The sequence below is a fragment of the Hydractinia symbiolongicarpus genome, chromosome 7, assembly GCF_029227915.1.
Source record: "Hydractinia symbiolongicarpus strain clone_291-10 chromosome 7, HSymV2.1, whole genome shotgun sequence".
Lineage (NCBI taxonomy): Eukaryota > Metazoa > Cnidaria > Hydrozoa > Anthoathecata > Hydractiniidae > Hydractinia > Hydractinia symbiolongicarpus.
The window spans coordinates 9009986-9033322 of record NC_079881.1 but is presented as its reverse complement, the minus strand read 5'-3'; the positions used below and the strand labels follow the sequence as shown (position 1 = coordinate 9033322).

General features: G+C 33.4%; 3 protein-coding genes across 3 annotated transcripts; 1 reads left to right on the top strand and 2 right to left on the bottom strand.

Moving 5' to 3' along the window:
• Positions 1–4003: 4003 nt before the first annotated feature.
• On the bottom strand, positions 4004–6991 carry LOC130648475 (insulin receptor substrate 1-B-like). Its single transcript, XM_057454527.1, has 3 exons — positions 6976–6991; positions 6670–6727; positions 4004–6571 (listed from the first exon to the last, which is right to left on the bottom strand). Exons 1-3 carry the CDS (start codon positions 6989–6991, stop codon positions 4750–4752), a joined length of 1896 nt encoding a protein of 631 aa, XP_057310510.1. The 3' UTR covers positions 4004–4749.
• A 774-nt stretch (positions 6992–7765) lies between these two features.
• Positions 7766–19367, bottom strand: LOC130649146 (Golgi to ER traffic protein 4 homolog). Its single transcript, XM_057455372.1, has 10 exons — positions 19053–19367; positions 14646–14724; positions 12104–12185; positions 11729–11801; positions 10484–10554; positions 9891–10029; positions 9239–9382; positions 8731–8806; positions 8396–8474; positions 7766–8004 (listed from the first exon to the last, which is right to left on the bottom strand). The coding sequence occupies exons 1-10, from the start codon at positions 19181–19183 to the stop codon at positions 7916–7918; spliced, it is 963 nt and encodes a 320-aa protein (XP_057311355.1). The 5' UTR covers positions 19184–19367; the 3' UTR covers positions 7766–7915.
• Positions 19368–19406: 39 nt separating this feature from the next.
• LOC130649147 (40S ribosomal protein S2-like) lies at positions 19407–23136 on the top strand. Its single transcript, XM_057455373.1, has 4 exons — positions 19407–19530; positions 21170–21669; positions 22688–22847; positions 22923–23136. Exons 2-4 carry the CDS (start codon positions 21172–21174, stop codon positions 23084–23086), a joined length of 822 nt encoding a protein of 273 aa, XP_057311356.1. The 5' UTR covers positions 19407–19530; positions 21170–21171; the 3' UTR covers positions 23087–23136.
• The last annotated feature ends 201 nt before the right edge of the window (positions 23137–23337 follow it).

The following is a 23337-nucleotide window of genomic DNA, read 5'->3' as shown; positions in this document are numbered from 1 at the left end:
AATTGCGTTACACCGGTTCACCATCCCATGGATAACCATCATGACAATCCTTGCGCTGTCAAGGATTATGTTGTCACGTTGCAGGCATTGTTATAGCCTTTGTTTTAAAAGATTCTGACTTTTGTCTAGAGTTTTGTTCTATTTTTATTCGGTAAATTAAACATCAGATACCTGACGGGCCACGCGAACTCTGATAAATCCGAATTACTTAAAACACAGGGCTAACATAAAGAACGTATATATTTCGTGATTCATTACGATCTAGTAAAGTTATGAATGGAAAGAGGAATGTTTCCGCTTGTTATGCTAGTTTTTAGACGATAATGGAAGCATTTGAGGCATCTGCTCGTCAGCTGGTGTGTGTGCTGCTAAAAAACGCAACCTCTGAACATCGATAAACAAAGAGTGCATATAAGAACATACACAAATGTACAATAAAAACACACAAAGCTTTTCGTAAGTATAAACTGTTACATCGTCAGGTATTTAGTTACCTGACGATGTAAGAAAACAATGCTGTGTATATGTTTTAATTGATTGAAGGAGGTGGATTAATGGCCTTGTGGAAGGTTAAAAACTTTATAACCGATTAATATTTATAGCAACTTAGTACTACTTTCATATGCTATTTACAATGCGCTTCAGACTTTCTTGTACTGTTTTACCGCCATAATAAATTCATAGTTACTGGTCCGAATCTTGAATGTTTCTTAGATCAAGTTTAACGGCCTTACTAGGTATCATGTACTACACGCTCTGTCTTTTATAAGAACATGCTTTATAAGAATATCAGGCTGGCGTATTCAGTCTTTATGTTCTAGGCATATTAAACTCGGCCAAGGCCTCGTCGAATATTACAAGCTCGACTGAATAATTTTAAAGCAACGATGTGGAGCAGAAGTATCCGTCGAGAAAACCATTATACAACTTTCTTATCTTATAGTTTCGCTTCTGCTGATAGAAATTCTCTGTTTTTTATTTTCTTTTACATTGGAAGGTAACCTTGAAAAGATACTATGTAAAATAAAAAAAAACGTGAAAACCCCTGGGGACAAGGTTGTGATTTTAAGGTTTTCATGACACTTGGGCACATGTTGGTGTTTTAGGCATGTTAAACTAATGTCAAAATTTATTTGCTATTTTTCCTCACAAATAGCTACTTGTGCGTTACTTAGAGCGTTTGCTTTACAAGGCTCAGTCATTTCAGAGGCTACAAAAAATGTTCAGCATGAAAGTAGGATGATATTAGGCGGTTGTCAAGTCCAAAGATTGCTATGCTTGTACGGCTTCTGTAGCTGAAATAGGAGTTTTAGTAGTTATTTGTACCATAGACATAAGATGATTGCACTAGGACCCACCTCGTAGGAACCTCATTAATAATGGAATTTTTAATAAAAGATAATATTATTATTAGTACCCTGTCCCATTTTAAAGACCCAGGGAATCTACCAACCCTTTTTAGAACATACACTCCCCTCCGTAATTACCAGCTTAGGGTCACAATGGAACACAAGACAGTCACAATAGAAACACAAGTATCCGTGACAAAACCTTGTGGACGAAGATTTTGACAACACAGTTTGAATAAAAAATTGAAAACTTATAATAAACTAATCAACCGCCTGAAGGTGGTCCCACCAGCGGTGAAGGGACTGAAATCTCGACTCGCTGCAAACGTCTACACCATTTTTTAAATGAGTGGCGAAGAATGACGGAGTTAAATAGCTCCATAAAAGGAAGCATTATCTCCATCAACTCACGCGTATTCTCTCAGGTAGACAACTCTTACGCAGTTTTGTGAAAATAACTTTCGCGAATTTCGGGGATTTGAATATTTCGCACTTGAAAAATCTCGCATATGATAAATGCATACATTCAGAAATTCGTGTACAACCCGCTGGTGGTCGCCTACCCACGTTTTTTACACTGCACTAGTAATAATAAAACGGCGTGTATAGCCGATATGCAAAAAGTCATATTCTTCTTCCCACTCATCACACAAAGTTTTTTCAAAAGGTTTGAACAAAAATGCTAAGATCAAAAGTGATGTAAGCTGACAGAGCTTGAAAAGTCGTTTGAAAAGTGTCGAGATAAAACAGGCGCATAAAAAGTTATTTAAAGGTCTCGCTATACCTGAAACCCCTAAAACGCAAATACCGCGAAATTTAATTCCGTTAAATTTAGATTAAAGAAGATCATGGGACTTTAATCAAGTTATCGGATGTATATGTTTTGCAGCTTGTTCAGCCTAAAATAAAAACAGGTACTTTATTGGAAAAAATGTTCGAGGGAGATTAAATTTCAGGGATTTTGTGGATTTTGACCTAATCTGCAAAATTAAGTTGAACAAGTTCTGTCGGAGTTACCATGCCATGAGCCGTTCAGCGACATCGATCCGATGGTGGAAAATGTAGACCGATATGTAGACCAAAAATGCACGTGTGATTTCAGGAGCCTCAAAATATGCAAGCAGATGTGAATGTGACCAGGGAATTGAAAATGATTCTGACTGCGAGAGAGTGGCTTGATGAAAACAAGCAAGGTGACCAGAGGAATGCATGTGACTTTTTGATGAGGATGCATATTTGTAAACTTATATGTTACAGTGATGTGATAGTAACTAAATTTATTGAAAATCCATAGAAAAATCATCTCTTGGCATTTTTTTTTCTTCACAACGCTTTTTCTAAAAATATCACGTGCCCCAATTGTGTAACGCAATTTGTTTCAGGGAGAGCGAAACGAAGACACTGCATTGTATGGTTTACAAATTTCATCTTTTTGCTAAGGCTGCTTTTGTTTCCTTTTATAAAAATCAAATTTTACGCGAAAATTATTCTTCAGATGTACGTACCTGTGTTGGTAGAACTACAATTGCAGCAAAAAATGCCGAAACGATCGCTCTACGAAGTTTCATCCGCGATTTAAATTCCCTAAGGGATTTTCTTTGGGCTTCAATAAAACCCTTTACAGCAACGAAAATGAAGCGTGCAAATTGATTAAAGTTTTGAAGCCATAAAGTCAACAAAGTGATGAAAAACTGTCAATCGATTAAAAAGAAACCTGGAACCCAGGGCCTGTAGCGTTTTTTGATATGAAGATGAAACCATCAAAAAACGCTACAGGCCCTGGGTTCGAGGTTGGATCAAAAGGCCATGTTTATAACGGATGTATTTACAGGGCAGAGATAATATCGCAGGTTTTGGATCTTTATGAAGCAAAACATTGAAATTACTTGCGTTTCTTCTAATATGACCCTCTTACTTCAACCTCTGAATTTAAACCATCAATAGAAATGCAAAAAAATATATTTGTAGACAGTTTAATGATTGGTATACAACTGAAATCATGCTGCAGTTAGATGAAGGCCTATTATTTATGCTCAATGGATGGTGCATCTTTATGTGATGTATAAAGAAGTGGCCAGAATTTTATCAAAAAAAGATTGGAGTTGTATCGCTGTTTGTCATAAAAATCAACCGAGCGCGGAGATGCACATCGACTAACATCGACCAAGGTTACTTTAAGAGAAGGAACTTTCGCGGTAATTTAACTTCATTTTATGCCAATATTTCATAGAAAAAAAACACAAAAAAAACACGCCATTTTGCTCAACTCAAAAGTTTTTTCCCACCTAATCCCAATACTGTTTTGGTAAAAAAAGTGGCTGAAAAAAAAATAAAAATTAGTCAATTTTGACATAATTTAGTCACTTTTCGCCGATTAATTTCGTTTTAAATTTTAAATGTTATTGTCAAAGTCAAAAACCATGAAAATTTACTTCTGCCAGGGAGTTTCTTCCCTAAAGCAATAAAGAAAAACAACATGTTTTGTTAAAATAATTCTACGAAACTATAATATACAAAAATTCATTGGCATTAATAAAAAAAAACTATATATATTATATAAAATAAAATGGTATAAAAGAAAATAAGTAAAATTTTTAGAGAAATCCTTGCGCTGGCTCATGACCTTAAGCGTTTGATATTTTGCGTAAATTAAATTTTGCTAATTTGTGCCAGATTCGCGAAATTAAACTCATGCAAAAGTTAAGAAAAGTTTTCTTATTAAAAAATTAATTCTTATTACGAAAAATACAAACCGCTCGCATTTTGCTTGAAAATATCTTTGAGAAAAATAAATTCAAGAAAAATGCTCTAAAATTGGCCTTGTAAAAGTTTATCTCCCTAAGGCTTATTTCCACTTGACCGCATCTCCGCTATTGTGCAAATAGCTCGCGAGGTTTTGTTGCTCGTGCGCACTTTGAAGAAATAATAACTTTTGTCCAGATTTGCATATAGCAGAAAATGCAGTCAAATAAAAACAAGCCTTAGGGAGGTGCTGTAACTAAGCAACCGAAAAACAACAGGCTCACACCCTTGTGAACAATATAAAATACATTACTACGAAAAATATCAAAATTTCTATCAAAAGTATATTCAAATGTAAAATAAAATTAAAACAAAATGAAACAGATTATTTATATACACGAAATAGTATTAGCAAAAATTATCCAGGGAGTTAAATATCTAGGAGAAGAAACCGGGTGAAAATCGGAGTTGGTGTGGTAACACACAATTCCGAATAGCTTTTAAAAGCAGACCAAAAAAGGGATAAAGAAACGGGTGCTAGTTTTCAAGATGTGTTGAACTTCAAATTTAAAATGTTAAGTGGTGGTATAAATAAAACAATTTCGAGATCTAAAGAAGAGATCTAAACTAGTAGTTTCTCGTATGTTTAATGTGAAATTCATCCTGATTTTTCACCGCGTGGAACTTGATATATCCCCCCTGATTCATCATCAAGCGAATCGCTTGGTACACGAACATACCCGTCTGCGTCTGTCGAACGATGGTACTCTCCAGGGATTATATCCCCGACTTTATTATATCCCTCGATTTCTTGTTCGGCGTCAACTTGACGTGAAGGTGAATCGTATACCGGTTGACTGTCAGCAATGCTATTATTTCGAGTTAATTTCAAGATAACGTTACCTCCCGGTGTAACAGGCGAGTAACCTTTCCGACTGTCTTTAAAATTCGTATGTGATGGCGCCATCGGGGCGGATCGTGCCGGTTTTACCGGTGTCTTTTTTGGTGAAGGCTGAATGGCAGGTATGGCGGATTTGGGTGAATCATAAAAATTATCATCTGTCACCGGAGAAGCTGCTGGTTGCCTGAAATCGGATGAAACATTAGTACAACTACTTCCCGTATTTCGACTTAAATGACTATAATCAGATTGATCGGAAACAACGTGCTTTTGATTGAACAGATGATCGTATTCAGTTTTCGCCATTACTTTCGTGCTCTGACTTCGGTTGGGAGATAACGGCGTATCGTATGTGTTTTCGTCGCTGGGTGTGGATTTGGTTTTTGAAAGCGGAATTTTCGTTAGAGGCTTGGCCAACGGGCTACCGAAATCATTTGGTCTGACACGGGGAGGAGGGTTTGGACGCGGCTTTGGACTGGGCGCTGCTTGCGTTTCACCACGTTGAAGCTCCTCATTAGAAGCAGACATATCCATATACAATTCATCGCTCTCCTCCACAGGGGAAATAGAACTATTTACTTGCTTTGACTTGTCAACACGTGTGGATATCGTAGGTTCCGAATTTCTATGTTTTACCAACCTGTCATGGGCAAATAATTTATGATAATCGCCGTTATCAGTAGGCTGATTGGTCGGCGATTTCTGACTTGTTGAGTGAATGTGGCTGTATTCGTTCTTATCAGGCGGAGGAGGTGGCGGAACTGTTGGAGCTTTATCTGAAGGTCTACGTACGATGGAAGCAGACGGTTGCATAGGAGGAGCAAGAGGCTTCCTGCTCTCAAGAGCCGATGGCAGTGCCTTGAGTGGGGTTGTATCACTGACACCTTTCGCTTTACTACGATCTTTGACAGCTTTGTCGAGCACATCAAATAACTCTGCTGGGTTGACAGTATCAAACTTAAATTCTCCTTCCCCCGTTTGAGCTTTTCTGCCGACTTCTAACACAAAAGCACCATTGTGTGACTTATATCTGCGTATGGTGGAGAATTTCCATGTAAGACTCTGTGCTCCAGTCGATATCAAAGAAACGGAAGACTCGCTTATCTGTAGTTGAGACGAACCATGAATATCGCGAATAAAGGAATAAGCGTTTGGTGGACTTTGTATCAAAACAACGTTAAAGGTTTTTACTATCAAGCCATCGTGGAGGAGATCGACCCACTTCTGTCGCTCACCTTCAGACGAGGCATAAAGTTCATAAGTCTTCTCCACAGTAGTGAGCTCGAAGCGAAATTTCTTTTTTGAACCATCAACGATCTGCACGTTGTAACCGGCGAATAAATTGATCACGCCTTTCGGTTCTTGCCGCTTCCAGTTACTGTCTTTGAAAAACTCCAATGTTTTGCTACCAGCCCTCGTATGTTTTTTATAAACAAAGTAAGCTTTCTTCCAATCTTTTTTTGTATCGGAGACATGAATACATCTTTCAAGATGACCTTCGTGAAGAACTTCCATTGTTAATAACAACCAATCAATATGACCGTGATAATTTATCCTACCAATTACAAGCGAGCTGATTTAATCTACCAATCAATGCAATTGAGAAGGCTCAACCTACCAATAGAAATGTATTGTATTAGAACGAATAAGAAAACAAATACATCTAGTTTTTCTTACAGCAAAACTATAAACGAGGCAAGAAAAAAGATAAATCGCGAAATTAAAGTTGCAAAACCTTGTTAAAAAAATGCAGATTTAAGTTTGCGAACACGAGGCGAATTTGCAAACATTAAATCTGCATTCTTTTTTTCCCACAATCTTTTCTTCCACATTCATTAAGGTAAGTGGTATTCTTATATCGAGCTATTTTCAGATCGGTGGCCATAAGAGCAAAACATATAAAAAATGTGCATTGTAAGGTAACGGTTGCATCGAATTAAGAACTACTCTATTTACAAGAGATCAACAAAAAACAACACTTACCTGTTTGTGCTACCATCATGCTCTATGTTACCATGGTTGCATGGTTTATATATTATTTCTCTAAATTATAAAATTAAACAAAAGTTAACTGAGCGCCACAAAAATAAAAAGGTTTTGTTTGCAGGTTCAAGAAATTTTAAAGGGTGTCACCGGCATTGGTAACATTCACATTATGGCGCCCAACCAGAAATAATACGAAGCGAAAAGTGTTAATTTTCTTGTATAAATATTTTGAAGATATCTGAGAAATACGTTAAAAAATTACTGTAATCAATATTTTAAAAAATACCATTGCATTCATGCTCTTGTTCACGAGAAAAAACTTGTGTTCTTGAAAGAAACAATAACTATGATTTCTTAAAGTAAGTTCTTCCAGAAGCACCAAGTAGGAGATCCAAAAACCTGAAAGCTATGAGGGAGTACCGTGTTTTTAATATTACAGGTCGAAATTGAAGAAAATAACAAAAAAAATAGAGAATATTGAAGGAGAAGATTTAAAAACAAAATGTCGCACTTTAATTCTATTCATAAAAATTTCCTGACCTTCTAACATGTCACATTAGAAAATGAAAATCACAGCAGATTAGGTACTTCTGTCAAATTTTTATAACCTTTTCCCTAAATTTTTCGGGTTCTGTGGCTGCTCTGATATTTAGCACGCATGTAGAACATTATACTAAAAATTTACTTAAAAGGGCGGTTATTACTTCAATAAAAGGCGGTGTTTACTTCGCGACAGGGCGTTAAGTTATAGGGCGCTAAATTAATCACATATTGTATAACAAAAAGGTTTGTGTTTACAATTTGGTTTATGAATGCAACTGGAGGCATAAAAATTAAACTTAACAAAATACACAATCAAGCATGTATATAGTTAAATAACACTGTGTTGATTACATTTTAAACTAGAAAACGACTATGCAAATTAAAAGCTATCATTCTAATCCACGTCGTCTGAAATAATATCCATAGCAATGTCGGGAGCGTCACTTGTGTTGCCTCCCCCTAATAACGAATCCATAAGATCACCTGAAAAAAAAATTAACACATGGTGAACAAAAATATACATTGCAGTAAGTACTACGAACATTGGCAACCTTAAGCCAATTTGCGTGTAAGAGGTTTTAATAAGAATTTCATGTCTGTGAGCACGAAGGCGCCAGGTAAAGATATGATCTAGATATACTTCTCAAGCAATCAAGGTTCCAGTAAAAAGGTTAATAATTGTGGGTTTAAAATGCATTTTAATGTTCCATTCAGACACTGGGTCCAGAATGCTCCAATTTCAAAACAAAAAATATCACGTATAGAATAATTAAAGGAAAACGAATAATGTCTGTAATTTTCTTCAAGCAAAACTTTGATTGAATGAACTTATTTGGAAAAAACAACATTTTATAGAAAACAGCATATTTAATACCTATCATTCCTTGTATACCAGATTTGTCTTTTTTCGGTGGTGGCAAGCCAAAAAATAGCTGTCCAATTTTGTCCAAATACTACAAATGAGTAAAAACACAATAAAGAGTAAAAAAAACAAAGCATGCTATAGAATGCTTAATTTCGATCTGTTTTAAGTAGAGTATCTACTTTTGTTATTATCATTTTACCATATTTTAGATAAAAAAAAAAAAATCCCAAACCATATTTAGAAAGTTGTTAAAGGAAAAAATCCAATTTGCAGGCCATTATTTGGAATTCTTTCTTAACCATTCTCTTCTGCAGTGTTCAAAAAAGATCAGCTGATACACTCACCAGTGGATATGTTGGATCTCGGTTAATTGACAGTTGGTATTGTTCACATAGTATTGTATATTGTTCTAGGTTACCCCTTAAAGAGAAAGTATAATTTTCTTTAATCGTCAGCAGAAATCAATGGTAAACTTCGAGTAACACGTTCAATAACAAGGCTGCCATAGTGCCATAGTTTTAGGGCTATCAGATAACTTTTAAGGCAAATGGACCAGCACTAAAAACTTTTAATATGTTTCAGTCACACAAAAAAAATTACATACAAATGAAAAAGCATCATATAGAACTAAACCTTTATAATTCATAGTCAATCGTTGCCTTACAAACAACCTAAAGGTATAGATACAATCTTTCTATATCTGATAGTGTAAAAGTGGTATTAGTATCAGACGAAGCGTCAGCACAATCCATACTGATCAGTTTGACAGAATACTGAAGTTTAGATTGGCATATTAGTTTCATACACGACTAAACAAACATAGCTGCACATTTAAAAAAATTTAATTCTTACTTCTCAACAATCAACAAAAGGAATGCGATGAAGTTCAGTAGTGGCTGTTTATATGGTCGTGTTTTTCGTTGTATTCCAGGATGCTTCAAAGTGTAGCCAGTAAATATTGTATTCGCTGTCAGGATATTTTGAAGACATAGGTATCTAAAAAGAAAAGTGATGCTCATAACTAATGGGTGGAATCTTGTATTGATAGTACCTTAACAATATAAGCCAATTTAATTTAAGTTCAAAAGTGAAACCATGCATAAAGACAAGTGAGTATATAACAAACTTTCACTATCAAAATATTGACAAAGTGAATTAAATGTATTATAAAATTAAAAGTCATATTCTTTGGAGCATAAGTTATTATTAAATAGAATTATAATGATGATAAATGGATATAATTGTGTAGTTCTAAGAAATCAAAACAAAAAAATTTTTTTTCCCTTTTTGAGAAAAAAAAAACGACAAAGCATCCAATTTAAAATGATAAATTGGATGAACATATAACTGAAACTTCTGACAGTAAACAAACAAATATAAAAATCTTTTGTGTAAACAAAAAGTAAGCTGTCCACATACATTACAACACGGTATGAAATAGATCAAATCAGCACACAATTTTTGGATGGGTATCCATAATTTAGATTACCACAAATCAACTTACTGAAGAACAGCTTGTGTGACAAACAAATCGATTTCACCAGGGAAGCCTGCCACAACATGATATTCGATTAGAAATGCTGCGCACTGTGAGCCTTCAGAAGTGTATATAAAATGTTGCCGTGCACATTGGTAGTTTTTCTCTAAATGTAAATAAGATTCTAGAATTTTCTGAAATCTTCCTTTCATAATTCAGTGTCACTAAAACCACCATTGCTTATAAATTTTAAAGAAATGCATGCATCCTTTGAGTGAGTGCTCACTAAACTTGTTTCAGGTCAGATGAAGAGGATTATAATTCCAGGGAAAGGGTAGGATGATTGGAGTGGCAGAGTCGAGGTGATTAGTATAGTGGAGGTGAAGGTGACTAAAGGGTGCTTACATGGCAAAAAAACTTCACCTAAAACGAAATTTCAGTGAAAGTTTCTGCAAATATTACCTTTCAAGTTAAATAACGTTGATTATTTTAACCAATGAAGTCTTTTTCTAAGGGGGGCACTTATTAAAAGGATCAAGATACTGTGGTATTTTGAAAACACACAAAAAATCTTGCATGCAAAAATATAACAAGGCTTTAACTTCAACCTCATAACATACCTTCCCAATACTTATTTGCAACTATAAGATGAATACTTGGATGTCCATGTTTATGTAGTGGCACAGTCCAGCTATGGTAAAAATATACATCTATTGGTTTTGATGAATAAGTAACAAATGTATTGAATTAGAAACTATTGATAGGGGGACAGGGGAGGCTTTGTTAAACAAAAAAACAATACAAACAGTGGAGACAATAAAATTTGTGTTTTGTGTGCCTCCTCTTAAAGGAAAAAAGTTTCTAATCATTTTTTAATGTTTCTTCAGCAGCAGTATACAGATGAACTGGCTTCTGACTGAAAGCCATGTGGTAGAGCATTTGGATTTTTTTATTGTTAACTTACATATACAAAAAAAGATGTAATAAAGAAATTTAATCCTATAAGCAGATATTTGCCAAATCATTTTTCACGACAAAAATATTCATTTATATGCAGTGTGCATAATTCACCTTACTATTTTGTGCAACATCAGAATACTTACATGTTGACAAATACAAATTATACTGTAATACTGTACAAAACAATCACAATGATAACTTTTATTGACATCATAATAAAGTAGAAAGTCAAGACATGTCACTTAACTTCCTATGTCTATTATAATTTATCTGTTTACTTTTGAAATGTCTATTCATTTGAATAATCACAAGAATGAAGTAGAAAACGAAACTGTCAAAGAGGAAACACAATAATTCAATATTTTTTAAACACTACAGTGTAAAATTTTATAACTATAGAACATAACCAACTTGATTTTGTACAAGACTTTTAAATACATGTTTGGATTTAAGAATTAAATATATCTTTAATCAGTTTACTGTGCCAACATTAGGTAGGAAAAAAACAAACAAAGCAAGAGAAATTTTTTAGCAAAGCCTACACATTGAAAGAAAATCTTTGTGTGAAATAAGGTAAACCCACTCAAAAAATAATAAATCATAATGTACTGAACTGAAAATATAAATACTGACTACATAGATATCCAAGTTTTATCTAGTGATGCTAAATAATTCCACTGATGATGATATTATTGTTGTATAGAAAAAAAAATACTTGATAAATTGGAATAAAAGTTATTTCAAAATCACATAAAATTAATGGTACCACATAACGTCAATCTTGTTAAGACCTGCAATACTTCCTACTTATAATTGTCAATATTAAGCGTGAACCTACTTCACACAGAGATTTTCAAAAACAAACACAAACAAATATTATATCTAGTGAAGAAATACCCACATACTTCAACGATTCTTGTATAAAGTCTTTTCTTGTTTGTGAGGGTTTCGAACACGATATAATTTTTATTAATTTATCTAAAAATAATATTTTTCAAATGTAAACAGGTACAACTAGCATTTTTCACATTTTTAAAAGAAAAAATTTCAAGAATAACAAGCCACTCTACAAGTTGAGTAAACTCGAAAAAGTCCAAATGTTACACTTTAACCTCTTCCAACTTGACACTTGTCTTGTTCCTTTTTCTATCGTGTTATAACTTCAAATGAAAAGACAGGCACAACTGTCATGGTCTGAACTTTTTAATGCAGAATAAGTGTATATGTGCCCAGCTAACAATACGATTTAAAAATTGAAGATATTTCAATAATTAACTCACCAACAGGTTCAGACGTAATCTCTTGTTTTGATTCCCTATATAATGACACCAACAATCGTGCAAGCTCAAAAGCACTCTCAATCTAGAAGATATAAAATTTTAGGTTTGCTGTACAACTCTTAGATGGAAACTACATGCAAAAGTTATTTTTCGATATATTGTTACCACTACCATAAGAAAACAAATTTAAGTAGTTTTACTGTTTCATATGGCTTCCAATTGCCAAGAATACAGACCTTATCATCCAAAAATACGGCTAGAAATCCCGACCCCCAATTCCATAAAAAAAGACTGGGACGAAAATGATGTGTGACGTTGCAGAGTGCAGAAAGTGCAATTCTTTGCACCAGCTGGTTTATTACAGCAAAAAAAAATTAAATTGTTTATAGTTTTGATGAAATATATCTTATATAGCTACTAGCAATTCCTTCTTATTTTATACTAAATATGCCAAATTGCTCAGCTTTCGGTTGTAAAAGTCGCTCCATGTTTTACAAAGAGCTATGTTTTAAGATACCTTCAAAAAATCTAACAACAAACTTCGTAAAAAATGGTTGCAAGCGATTAAAAGCAAAGGGTCCTCACCAAACGATTCTGTTTTTTACATCTATTCAAAACACTTCACTGGCGATTGTTTCCAGAGGGATATGATGGTAGGACAAAGTTCATCTGGATTTCTTGGATGCAAAAAATAAGGTTTTCGTTGTATTAGCATATATTTACCGGTCATGAAATCCATGTCATTGTATAATTTACGTTCACTTTTATTTACCAATATTTTTTCACTAGCTTGTTTCCCTTTTCCATTTTTAAATTTATCATTTTAAAGTTAAATTTTCGTCCTGATCGCCACTTATGATTATCTTTCCTTACAACTTATAAGCAGAGTCTTGCATTTTAGTTTGTGTGAATAAAAATCTAATTTCTGACAGGTGGTAAACATATTACTTTGCCAGAGTGAGCTAATGGATAAACCGATGTCATCAACACCTCGAACATCAAACAAAAGTAAATCACGATCCCGAAAGAGAAAAGTATAGATACAGTTTTGAATTCCACATTTTTTGTGATACTCTTCTTTCCTAGCGAGAAAAATTTGTTCCTTTTACCCCCTGAATTGTTTCTCATTTAATATGCAAACTTTCCAAGACAAGGTCCATCACAGAAAAGAATTAAAAAAAGGATGGGCTAATGTTCTTCTTCGTCCATACAATTTCATTTTCTTAACCTTTTTCCAAATTATAACTTGTTACAACGAGAGAGGGACAATGCATCAAGTGTTTGAAAACGTCAAGCTTTTTTTATAAAGGCTGTTTGTTCATTCATAGTTAAAGAAAAATGAACCATAGTCTTATGGCTATGGTTCATTTGAGAAATAATGTGGGTTGTTGTTGTTTTTGGACGAATATGAAAAATTAATTTTTGGTATATACTTTTAGGATTTTGGTTTTATTAATGTGCTTATAAATTTACTTTCAAATATTTGTTCTCTGTCTTTAGGGTTAGGGTCGGTTAGAAAAGTGTAGAAAACTCTGGCAAATATTCGCTATCGCTTAAATGGACAATATGAATCGTAGTTATTTTGGTTCATGTTTATAAAAAATATTTACAACAATATATATAACAATAATGTCTTCTCTTCTTTTCAATGTCTTCTCTTGAAGGCCTCTTGCTGCAGCTTGCTACTTGTTGCACTTTGCAACGTCATTTTTGTTACTATTCCCAGTCTTCTTGTTTTTACGCGTCCCGTTGAAAAAAGGCATATTGCTGGCAAAGAAATTGCTCTTATCAAGGTAAAAACAGACATAATTAAGTTGCACTTTGTTATTTCTTGAAATATATCACCCATTTTTGACAATATATCAAAAAATAATTTTTGCATGTTGTTCCCTTTTAAGTTTGTTCTTTCAAATTTTGTTATTTGTATTGAACATACTCACCTAATTAAAAATGGAGCAGTTTTTTAAATCATTCCAAAATGAAAGAATTTGTGGCACCTTTTCTTTACCATAGAAAAATACATTATGTAGGATTAATTTATGAGGTATTTATTTTTGCAATATTGGCAAAAATAAGTCTCTGAAAAAACGTTTTGGGACCCAATTGACAAAAATAAATCTTGTAAGATAAAAAAAACAAAATTTTCTCTAAGCCCAATTCCCTATCAAGAACATCTCATACAACAAAGGAGAAAATGGTGTTGTAAGATATACACAGAGTTCTATAGATGTTTATGATGCTACCAACAAATGCAAAATTGAATTATGTGTCAACATCTTGTGATGCAAGAGCATGATCGAAGTGTAAACTTGAGATAACTTAACTTTCTTTTGAAGCTGGAAATAATTTATTTTGGCCGAGTAAAGACAAAATAACAACAGGCAAAAGTTATTTAAGGATGTTTCAATTTGGAAGAAGGCATAATGCAAAAATCAAACAACTTGAAAGGCTACCTTGACTTGCACCTCAAAAGAAATAAAAACATTTAAAAGAAATGGAAAACAGCTCTCAATGCAATTCACAGACTAATACTTGTACTAACCTGTTCATGTTGGAGTAATGTAAGAATACTTTCATAAAGTATTGTTTCTGCTACATCATACTGCTTTAACGATTTATATCTGAAACAAAAAATCTTGAAAATACAGATAATGCAATGGATTGTTCACATAAAACTTTCCAAATCCAGGTTTAAAAATGTATAGAACTTTTGTACATGAAGTGAATTTAGCCTTTGCAAGAGTAAGAATATTAGATAGGATTAGTCCATCAGCCTGTGGGAAAATCCACCTAGCACCCATTTTGCCTGTTACAGACAGACACTTTTTTGTAACAAATTCACACAGCTTTTAAAAACCCTATGCTGCATATATATTAAGCAACTTATTGTTGATGCCCTTCATTTGTAAATAATTCAATACAATGGGTTATGCAATATGTACATGTGTTAATTAGTTAAAGTCTAAATACAAGACAAGAATGGTATTTTTATTTATGCCATTTTATTCCATTATATAGAAAATCATATCAGCTTTCTAAAAATATATATTAAAATAAAGTTTGGTAAATTAAAAGCATTTTAAAATATCACACCTTTTTGTATACTCAAGCTTAACATAAATTAAGAATTAACATTACAATGCATTTATAACGTTGAGGCCAAATAAATTGGAAATAGGTTAGTGACATCAGTTATTTTTTATCGTTCTTCAAATACACACAATTCTATAAATTTTCTTGATCTGCAATTAAAGCTCTACAAAGTAAAGGCAATGAGTAAACAAATTTCTTCAAAACAATATTTTAGTTATCAAAATACATTGCTGACATCATCAAAATTCAAATTATAGGATCCTTTTAATTATTCTTCTGCCTAAGTGCATTTTTCCACAGGCTTATCGACTACTTTATAAATGTAAGTCTATGCATAGTTGACAGTGTTCAAAACACCTTATTTTTAAAACAATCCGTCTATTATTAGGAAACCGAACCCTTTTTCTCTTCTGAAGTATATGGTGGCACAGCTTAGTGCTTATAACTCTTGCACCTTGTGCCAAAGACCAGGATTTAATTCCCCTTAACGATGATTCAATATAGGCGAGTGAATGTTACCATAGCCCTGCGTTAACCCAAGTTATTTGAGGAAAATTAGGGAGATGTTGCAGGCAGTTGTCTGGCAGAGTGTGGAACTGGGGTCTGCGTAGCTGGACAGGAGCACTAAATACTCCAGGACTCCACATCGAAGCAACGATCCTGCGGAAAATAATAGACAGGGTATATTCCTCAATATTTCCTATTATTTTGAGGTGAAGCTATTATCTTCATCTTGTAATGGATATGTAATGCAAACAAACTATGTTTGAAATCATATTCAACACCAGAAAGCAGTTTTTTTAATATAATTTTTTGGAATATAGAGTAACCCTACCCTTTTTACAACAACCCTCCAATTTTGCTCATTGCCATTGGATTTACTGGGAAATTTTCGCCCTCTGCCCTCCCAATTCTTACAAAACGTCCCTAAAACAAAACTTCTTCCTTCCAACAATGCCATGTATATGCTAACTTGATCAAGATTTAGCTTTAGTTATGTAATGGCAAAAGAAGATTTGCCCATGTTAGTGGAATTTTATGTGTGCAATAGATATTAAATTTGGGGACAAATTTTCAGCAGAATTATTTATTTATTCAGCAGTATATGGACTGGTAGATCAAATTTTAATTTCAACATTTCAACATCCATGTTTAGAATGTAACAAAGAGGGTGTTGGCTTTGGAGGCCCTTGGAATATTATTTGTAGTAAAAAAGGGGTTTACAACCACCATAAGAAAATATTGTTTTATACTTATACCACCAATAGTAGTACAACACATACTCCTGGACCCGGGATTTTTCTTTAGGACCACCATTTTTGATTTTTTTGTCCCTGGTTAAAACGTTTATTTTCAGCTTTTTAGTCAATTCTAGAATTCAACTAAGAGCAGAAAAATGCAGCTGTATGAAATCTACTTTAATTCTGCATTACCTTTGTGGTTACATTTTTATTTTGCTTGATGGAGCTATGATATTTTTTTAATATTAACTACAAGTGAGAAAACATTTAACTCGTGAACCCCAAAAACGAGAACTAAGAGTCTGAACTAGCAACTACAGTACCGCCTGAATGTAAATTTACATGTACGCAAGTTTTACGACCTCATGTAACGATCTCATGTCTACATAAAGAACCCTCACATATCTTTTGTTTACACACGAACTTAATTGCTTTCTATTGTTATTGTCGTGCGCGAGTCATAACAATAAGATTTGATGAATCCTTTTGTTGTCACATGTAACATACATGTTATTGTTTAAAAATGTTAAAGATCACGAAGGCTATTGAAATATATTATTTTAGAAAAATGAACGAACATAACACGTTAAAATTAAATCATTAAATTGATTTTGTGTTTTTGAAATCCAATGGTCTTAATATTTAAAAAAAACTAATGCTGCTACATTTTCAAACTTTTTATCATTGAATCTTATTTTTTAACATGCGAAGCTTTTAAAAGTTCTTCTTATAAAAACCAACGTTTAACAATGCAAATGGCAAAACCCTACGTTGAAGACTTTTCCCTTCATGATAAGATTTCAAAAACAAATTAAATTTCGTTCTTAAACTTTTAAAATGCAATCCAAAAAAGTAGTTCTATCGGCGTTCTTCTTAAACTTTTAAAACACGATGCTTTTCTATCACTGTTTTTCATTCTTAAACTTTTAAAAAAGTAGTTCTATCGCCGTTCCTTGTTCTTAAATTTTTTAAATGCAATCTAACAAAGCATTTGCGTTGCCGTTTTTGTTCTTAAACTTTAAAAATGCGAACTAAAAAAGTTTTTTATCGCGTTCTTTGTTCTTAAATTTTAAAACGCGTTCTAAAAAAGCATTTCCATTCTGGCTTTTCTTTTTTAAACTTTTAAAATACGATCTAAAAAAGCTTTTCTATCGCCGCCCTTTGTTCTTAAATTTTAAAACGCAATGTAAAAAAAGCATTTCTATCACGTTTTAAAAATTTATAAATGAATGGTTTACCATTGACGTTCGTGAGTAAAAACAGATACTTAAATCTTGGTTAAATTATATTTTCTTTCGTGATCTCTTGACGACTATAGCAATTAAATATAAGAATTGGACACACGCAGTTCACATGAGCTAATTAAATTTTGCGAACAAGACATGAACTCTATTGTTTTTAAAATGCAAAAATAGCTCATGTATTAAACAATAGGTAAACAATAACAACGAAAGTTCTGACGCTACCAAAAGCTCCTGCGAAGGTGATAACTATCACATACATGTAAAGTTACATGCAGGCGGTACTGTATATCAGTTAACCAACCACAGGCCAGTATACAGATTAGAGTATACAGCTGTATACTCAAGATGAATTTGCGGAAATTAAAGATGTTTAGAGCTAGCTAGCTAATCTTGGCTTTATCACAAGATTGGGTGCTATTTTATATAATTTATAAAGAAACACAAAATGATTGCTTTGTATATATTTAATGTATATAATAAATAAACTATTTATGCACAACTTGAGGTATTTTCTACCAACTGAAATTTGTTGAAACTGTTGACTCTGAATGACGTTTTATTTAATATATAGATGTCACATTTTCATCTACATGGTCTTTAATGGTCTTAGAATCCAAAGTAATGTTTTTTATTTAGTTAATAAACAAACTTTAAGCACATATTGAGGCTCTGAAGGCCACTTTTCACATACTTCTCTTAACATGTTTTCTTAATTTTATTCCAAAGATATCGTGGAAGACATTCATCTTAATGTTAATTTTTAAGACATTTTTAGACATTGTGGCCTAAATTTACTAATTTCAGACAGGTGTCTAATTTTTTTTTTCAATAATTTGGACAATTTGTCTGAGATTACTATTCTTTTTACAGAATATAAAAATCTCATTTCTTTCTAGAGATATCCTGTTTTAACTGAGGAGAGGGTAAATCGAATAATTTTTTGTAACATTTTTGTCTGCTACGAAACAGCTGTAGTGACAGCTCCTGCTGAGGGTTTGCTCTTTATATTTTTTGCCTGTGTATATGCGTGCGAATGTTCATTGTTCTTGATGGAAAATCAAAACAATTACAAGCCACACTCTTGCATGCAACTCATAGTTAAGTAATACAGGTGCTCAAACACATAGAGCTAGAGGGAAGTAGACAAGAAACTGAATGTAAGTTCTCTCGGTTAGCTGGCTGGTTAGCTAAGGACAAAACAGAAACTTGATGCCATCAAAACGAATTGACAGAAGCAAATAATGTTACATAAATACTTCTCACCTGACACAACTAAAGATGTGTTAAATCTTTCTACGAAAGAATATACTATTTTACTGATTTACGACTGTGTTTTGTTTCAAAAGCCCACTACAACAATAAGACACTTACCTATAAAATAAAGTTTTAGACATTTGACTAGCCTCATAGAATTTTCCATTTTCAACAGAATTCTTAAATTTTTGTTGAATTTTTTCTAATTTTGCTTTGCTCGTCGTCCTCGTCGGTGCCGGGGTCGCCATTTTGATTACATAATTTTTAGCATCCACTGGCAATTTGTGTTAACCTGGTCAAGTTCAATATTTATTACTTTTAACTTTTAATTAAACTTTGCGATGTAAGTTTAGTCATAATTTTCTGGATATGTAGGTGTTTATACTTTTGGAGTTAATTACTATTCTGACATTAATTACCAAAATAATACATTATAATTCTTTTATCAAATAAATCCCAATTTCTTCCCCAGGCTTTATTGCTTTTTAGCGTATGACCTTTAAGCAATCAGAACTCTGAACATGCATTGCGAAACTCCTTAATCTTCAGATTGTAGAAAATCGTTCTTTCGCAGAGAAACATCATCTGAATACACGTAAGTTGTAACACTGCATTTTAATCATTATTTATCTTCGCAGTCATTGCAAAGGCCTTTTAAAAAAGTAGAAGACGTTCCTCATTTTAGGCGTTAATATTTTTTTTATTTTATATGACGTGCTGTTTTTGAATAAAACGTAGCATCAAATTATGTGTTTCACGAGTTTGTATCTAACAGGCTTGCTTCAGAGCTTCTTACAACCGACGGAAAAACGTAATGATTTGATAGCTTTGTTTTTACCATAGGGTGTAGGGAGCTCTGAACATTCTTGTAAAATGTCTGATGATGCATTTAACACTGCTGCCGAGGAAGTGAAAAAATTAACTCAAAGACCAACAGACGAGGAAATGCTGAAAACATACTCCTTATACAAGCAAGCTACAATAGGCGACTGTAATACAGCTCGTCCAGGAATGCTCGATTTTACTGGCAAAGCAAAATGGGATGCGTGGGATGCCAGAAAAGGCACTTCTCAAGAATCTGCAAAAGCAGATTACATAACACATGTTGAGGAACTTAAATCTAAATATAGTTAATCTGGACGATTTATCTGATAGATGCACATTTTAACCCTTATTTGATTACTACACCAACTAATCATAATATATCAGCTATATTTTTATATATGGTCTACATAGACTTATATTCAAGTTCACCAATTTTGTATTATTGTTTTCAAATATCACGTTATGTTTCTTTAAATCTTATTAATTTTGCTCAAAAGTATTATTCTTACAAGGGTATTGATCAGCTGCAAACATATAAAAAGTCTGGGTGTATTGGCGATTGTTTGGCTTTTTTTAAAAAATTACTCTCAAGTCTGCAGTGTTTTGTTGAAGGGAGTTTTGAATTCTTAGAAAAAAAAGATTTTTCTTGACTTGTTTCTGTAGTCTTTATAATTTCACAAACATGGATCTTGTAGTATGGGCAGTACAAATCCCTGTTTTAAGTACCTGGAAAATAAGTCAAATTATAAATTTATCAAATCTCAAGTATTTTTAGGGATTCCACATAAAAGTAGGGCTGGTTCTAATTTTATATTAAAATAAACATTCAACACTTAGAAAACGGCTAAAAGGCTAATTTTCTAGCTTAAGAGCAGTATGTGACCGTTTCTCTTGTACAAAAATCAACAATATTTTCCTTTGTTGCCCTGTAAAAGCTTAAAACTCCACAATGAATTTCTCAAATTTCAAATAAAACACATTGAAATATAACATGCTTTAATCCAGCCATAAAGATGCTTCCAGTTCGTCATTTAATCAAACGTTATATGAAAACACTTCTGTGACAGTATTTGTCTACAAGCTTCTTGTTTAATTCATTTAGCACTTTAGCACTCTATGAACTGGCATTTTGCCAATTAGTTGACACTGAATTGCAACTTGTTCTTCCTATGTGCCAGATAGTATTTGAAAGTCGTTATTCAGTATAAAACATCTTTTTGTGCTGTTTTGAAACTTTCAAACAATTCTGTAGGTGTAAACTACTGCGTGACAATTACAAAAATTTGCTTATAAATACTTCATAATTAAAAAGGTAAAAGTGTTTTCATAATATTATTTCCAAACGTTCCAAATCTTTTTATTATATATATGCAAACTTGTGTAATGAAAAAATATTTCATGTGGTTTAGCAATGGCAGACGCAGGATCAGCCGGTGAACGTGGTAGAGGTCGTGGTGGTTTTGGTAGAGGCAGGGGTGGCCGAGGAAGAGGACGTGGTCGTGGCCGAGGAAGAGGTAAAGCAGAAGAAAAAGTATGGACACCAGTCACCAAACTTGGTCGTCTTGTCAAGGATGGCAAAATCAAGACATTGGAGCAGATATACTTGTATTCATTACCAATCAAAGAGTTTGAAATAATTGATTATTTCCTTCCCCCAAGTGTATTGAAGGACGAGGTCTTAAAAATCATGCCTGTCCAAAAACAAACCAGAGCTGGTCAACGTACTCGTTTCAAGGCTTTTGTTGCAATTGGTGACCAAAATGGACATGTTGGACTTGGTGTTAAGTGCTCTAAAGAAGTTGCCACTGCAATTAGAGGTGCCATAATCCAAGCTAAGCTGTCAATTATCCCTGTCAGAAGAGGATATTGGGGTAACAAAATTGGTGATGTGCACACAGTGCCATGCAAGGTGAGTCTTGTTTTATTTGTCTTAATAATTGTATTGGCATTACACATGGACAGGTTTCATGATGATGTTTCCCTTTTCAGGAAACGTTATACTGTAAGGCCTATAATACCCGAACGCTTCTTCAAATCCTGAAAAACAGTATTTGTAGTTTTTACAGGCTCCACGGAAGCTCACATTCATTATTAAAACTAATTTTTTAGTTCTTTGTGACATGATTTTTTGTGCACAATAGTACATAAGTAAAAATAAGAACTTCAGGTGGAATATGCAGGAACTAACAACTCAGCTGAAACAAAAATTTTCTGTTAATTAGCTAAAATCTGCTGGACAGCAGCCATCATCTAATCAATCTAAAGTGTTGTTTTTTAAGAATTTTAAAGTGTGATCTCGCATGCTTAAAAGTGATTTTTCTTGCATAGAAGAGCAGATGAAATCGTACCATAGAAAAGAAAGTGTTTTCAGTCATCATCATCATCATCAAATAAATTAAAACACTTTAGAATCACTAGTGGTTAAATTATTGTGCAACTAATTTCCTAATTTTAACAGAAAAATAATATATTGTACATTAAAATCAAAATACAAATGAGTTCCAGACTTCTGAATATTTGTAACAACTCTAAAAGTAACACCAGTTTTGGCAAAATTGAAACTGCACAAGCACTTGTTGTGTCACAAGAATTTTTTATTGCCATTATCGGGTTGCTACATTTCAAATTCTTTTGTACTACGTTTTGTCTTAGTTTGTTCATCACCCGTAGGATTGCCTTTAAATCCCTCAAATATTCTACATTTCATTGGGAAAATGTTCTTAAATCCCGTTTTTCTCATAAAAATTTACTGTCTTTCAATAGGTTAAATTCTCACCCATAGGGCTGGCCAAATTTAAGAAAATTTGACTGTGAAACCGTGGCAGCCCTTACTCTTATCAATGCCCAGTCACCCAAACGTTTTGAGCTACTGGCATTGATAAGTTTTGCATTGTAAATTCTATATTTTATTACTCTTGTGAATTCAGGTGACTGGGAAATGTGGATCCGTTACAGTGCGTCTTATTCCAGCTCCTCGTGGAACTGGCATTGTTGCTGCTGGTGTATCCAAAAAATTACTCCAGATGGCTGGTATTCAGGATTGTTACACTTGCTCGTGTGGTACCACAGCTACTGTTGGTAACTTTGGTAAGTTAGGCACCACGCTTTTTATCCCTCACAAAAATTAAAATTAGTGTATTTGAACTTTATTATTTTTTTTAGCTATGGCAACATATCTTGCTATTGCTCGTACATATTCTTACTTGACTCCAGACATGTGGGCCGAAACTCAATTCTCCAAGACACCATATCAAGAATATACTGATTACTTGGCTAAGAACCATGCTCCAGGTGGCAAACCAGCACCGGCAGCTGTCACGGCTTAACTTTTAAGCTTATGTGAATATGATTTCAGAATATCAACTTTTATGATAAACATTGTGTTGTCTTTTTTCTTGTTTAAGCAACATTTATATTACTATTCTTCGCTCAGTGTAATTCTAATCATTTAGGGACCTCAAACTATATGCGGATTAAATTTTACAATTTTAAGAGTCCAGTTGGTCAAATTATGCTAAATAAAAAAAAATATTCTTTCAAACGTGTAACAAGCTGTAAGGGTACTAGGTATGTTTTG

What these genes read in the sequence shown, in the direction of transcription:
- LOC130648475 (XM_057454527.1), bottom strand. An exon ending in GCCTCGTTTATAGTTTTGCT is followed by an intron (nt 6,572 to 6,669) that starts GTAAGAAAAACT and finishes ATTGGTAGATTA; the next exon opens with AATCAGCTCGCTTGTAATTG.
- LOC130649146 (XM_057455372.1), bottom strand. Translation starts at nt 19,183, where the DNA reads ATGGCGACCCCGGCACCGACGAGGACGACGAGCAAAGCAAAATTAGAA. An exon ending in GTCACACAAGCTGTTCTTCA is followed by an intron (nt 9,383 to 9,890) that starts GTAAGTTGATTT and finishes TTTTCTTTTTAG; the next exon opens with ATACCTATGTCTTCAAAATA. An exon ending in GAGATCCAACATATCCACTG is followed by an intron (nt 8,475 to 8,730) that starts GTGAGTGTATCA and finishes ACTCATTTGTAG; the next exon opens with TATTTGGACAAAATTGGACA.
- LOC130649147 (XM_057455373.1), top strand. Translation starts at nt 21,172, where the DNA reads ATGGCAGACGCAGGATCAGCCGGTGAACGTGGTAGAGGTCGTGGTGGT. An exon ending in TGCACACAGTGCCATGCAAG is followed by an intron (nt 21,670 to 22,687) that starts GTGAGTCTTGTT and finishes TTGTGAATTCAG; the next exon opens with GTGACTGGGAAATGTGGATC. An exon ending in AGCTACTGTTGGTAACTTTG is followed by an intron (nt 22,848 to 22,922) that starts GTAAGTTAGGCA and finishes TATTTTTTTTAG; the next exon opens with CTATGGCAACATATCTTGCT.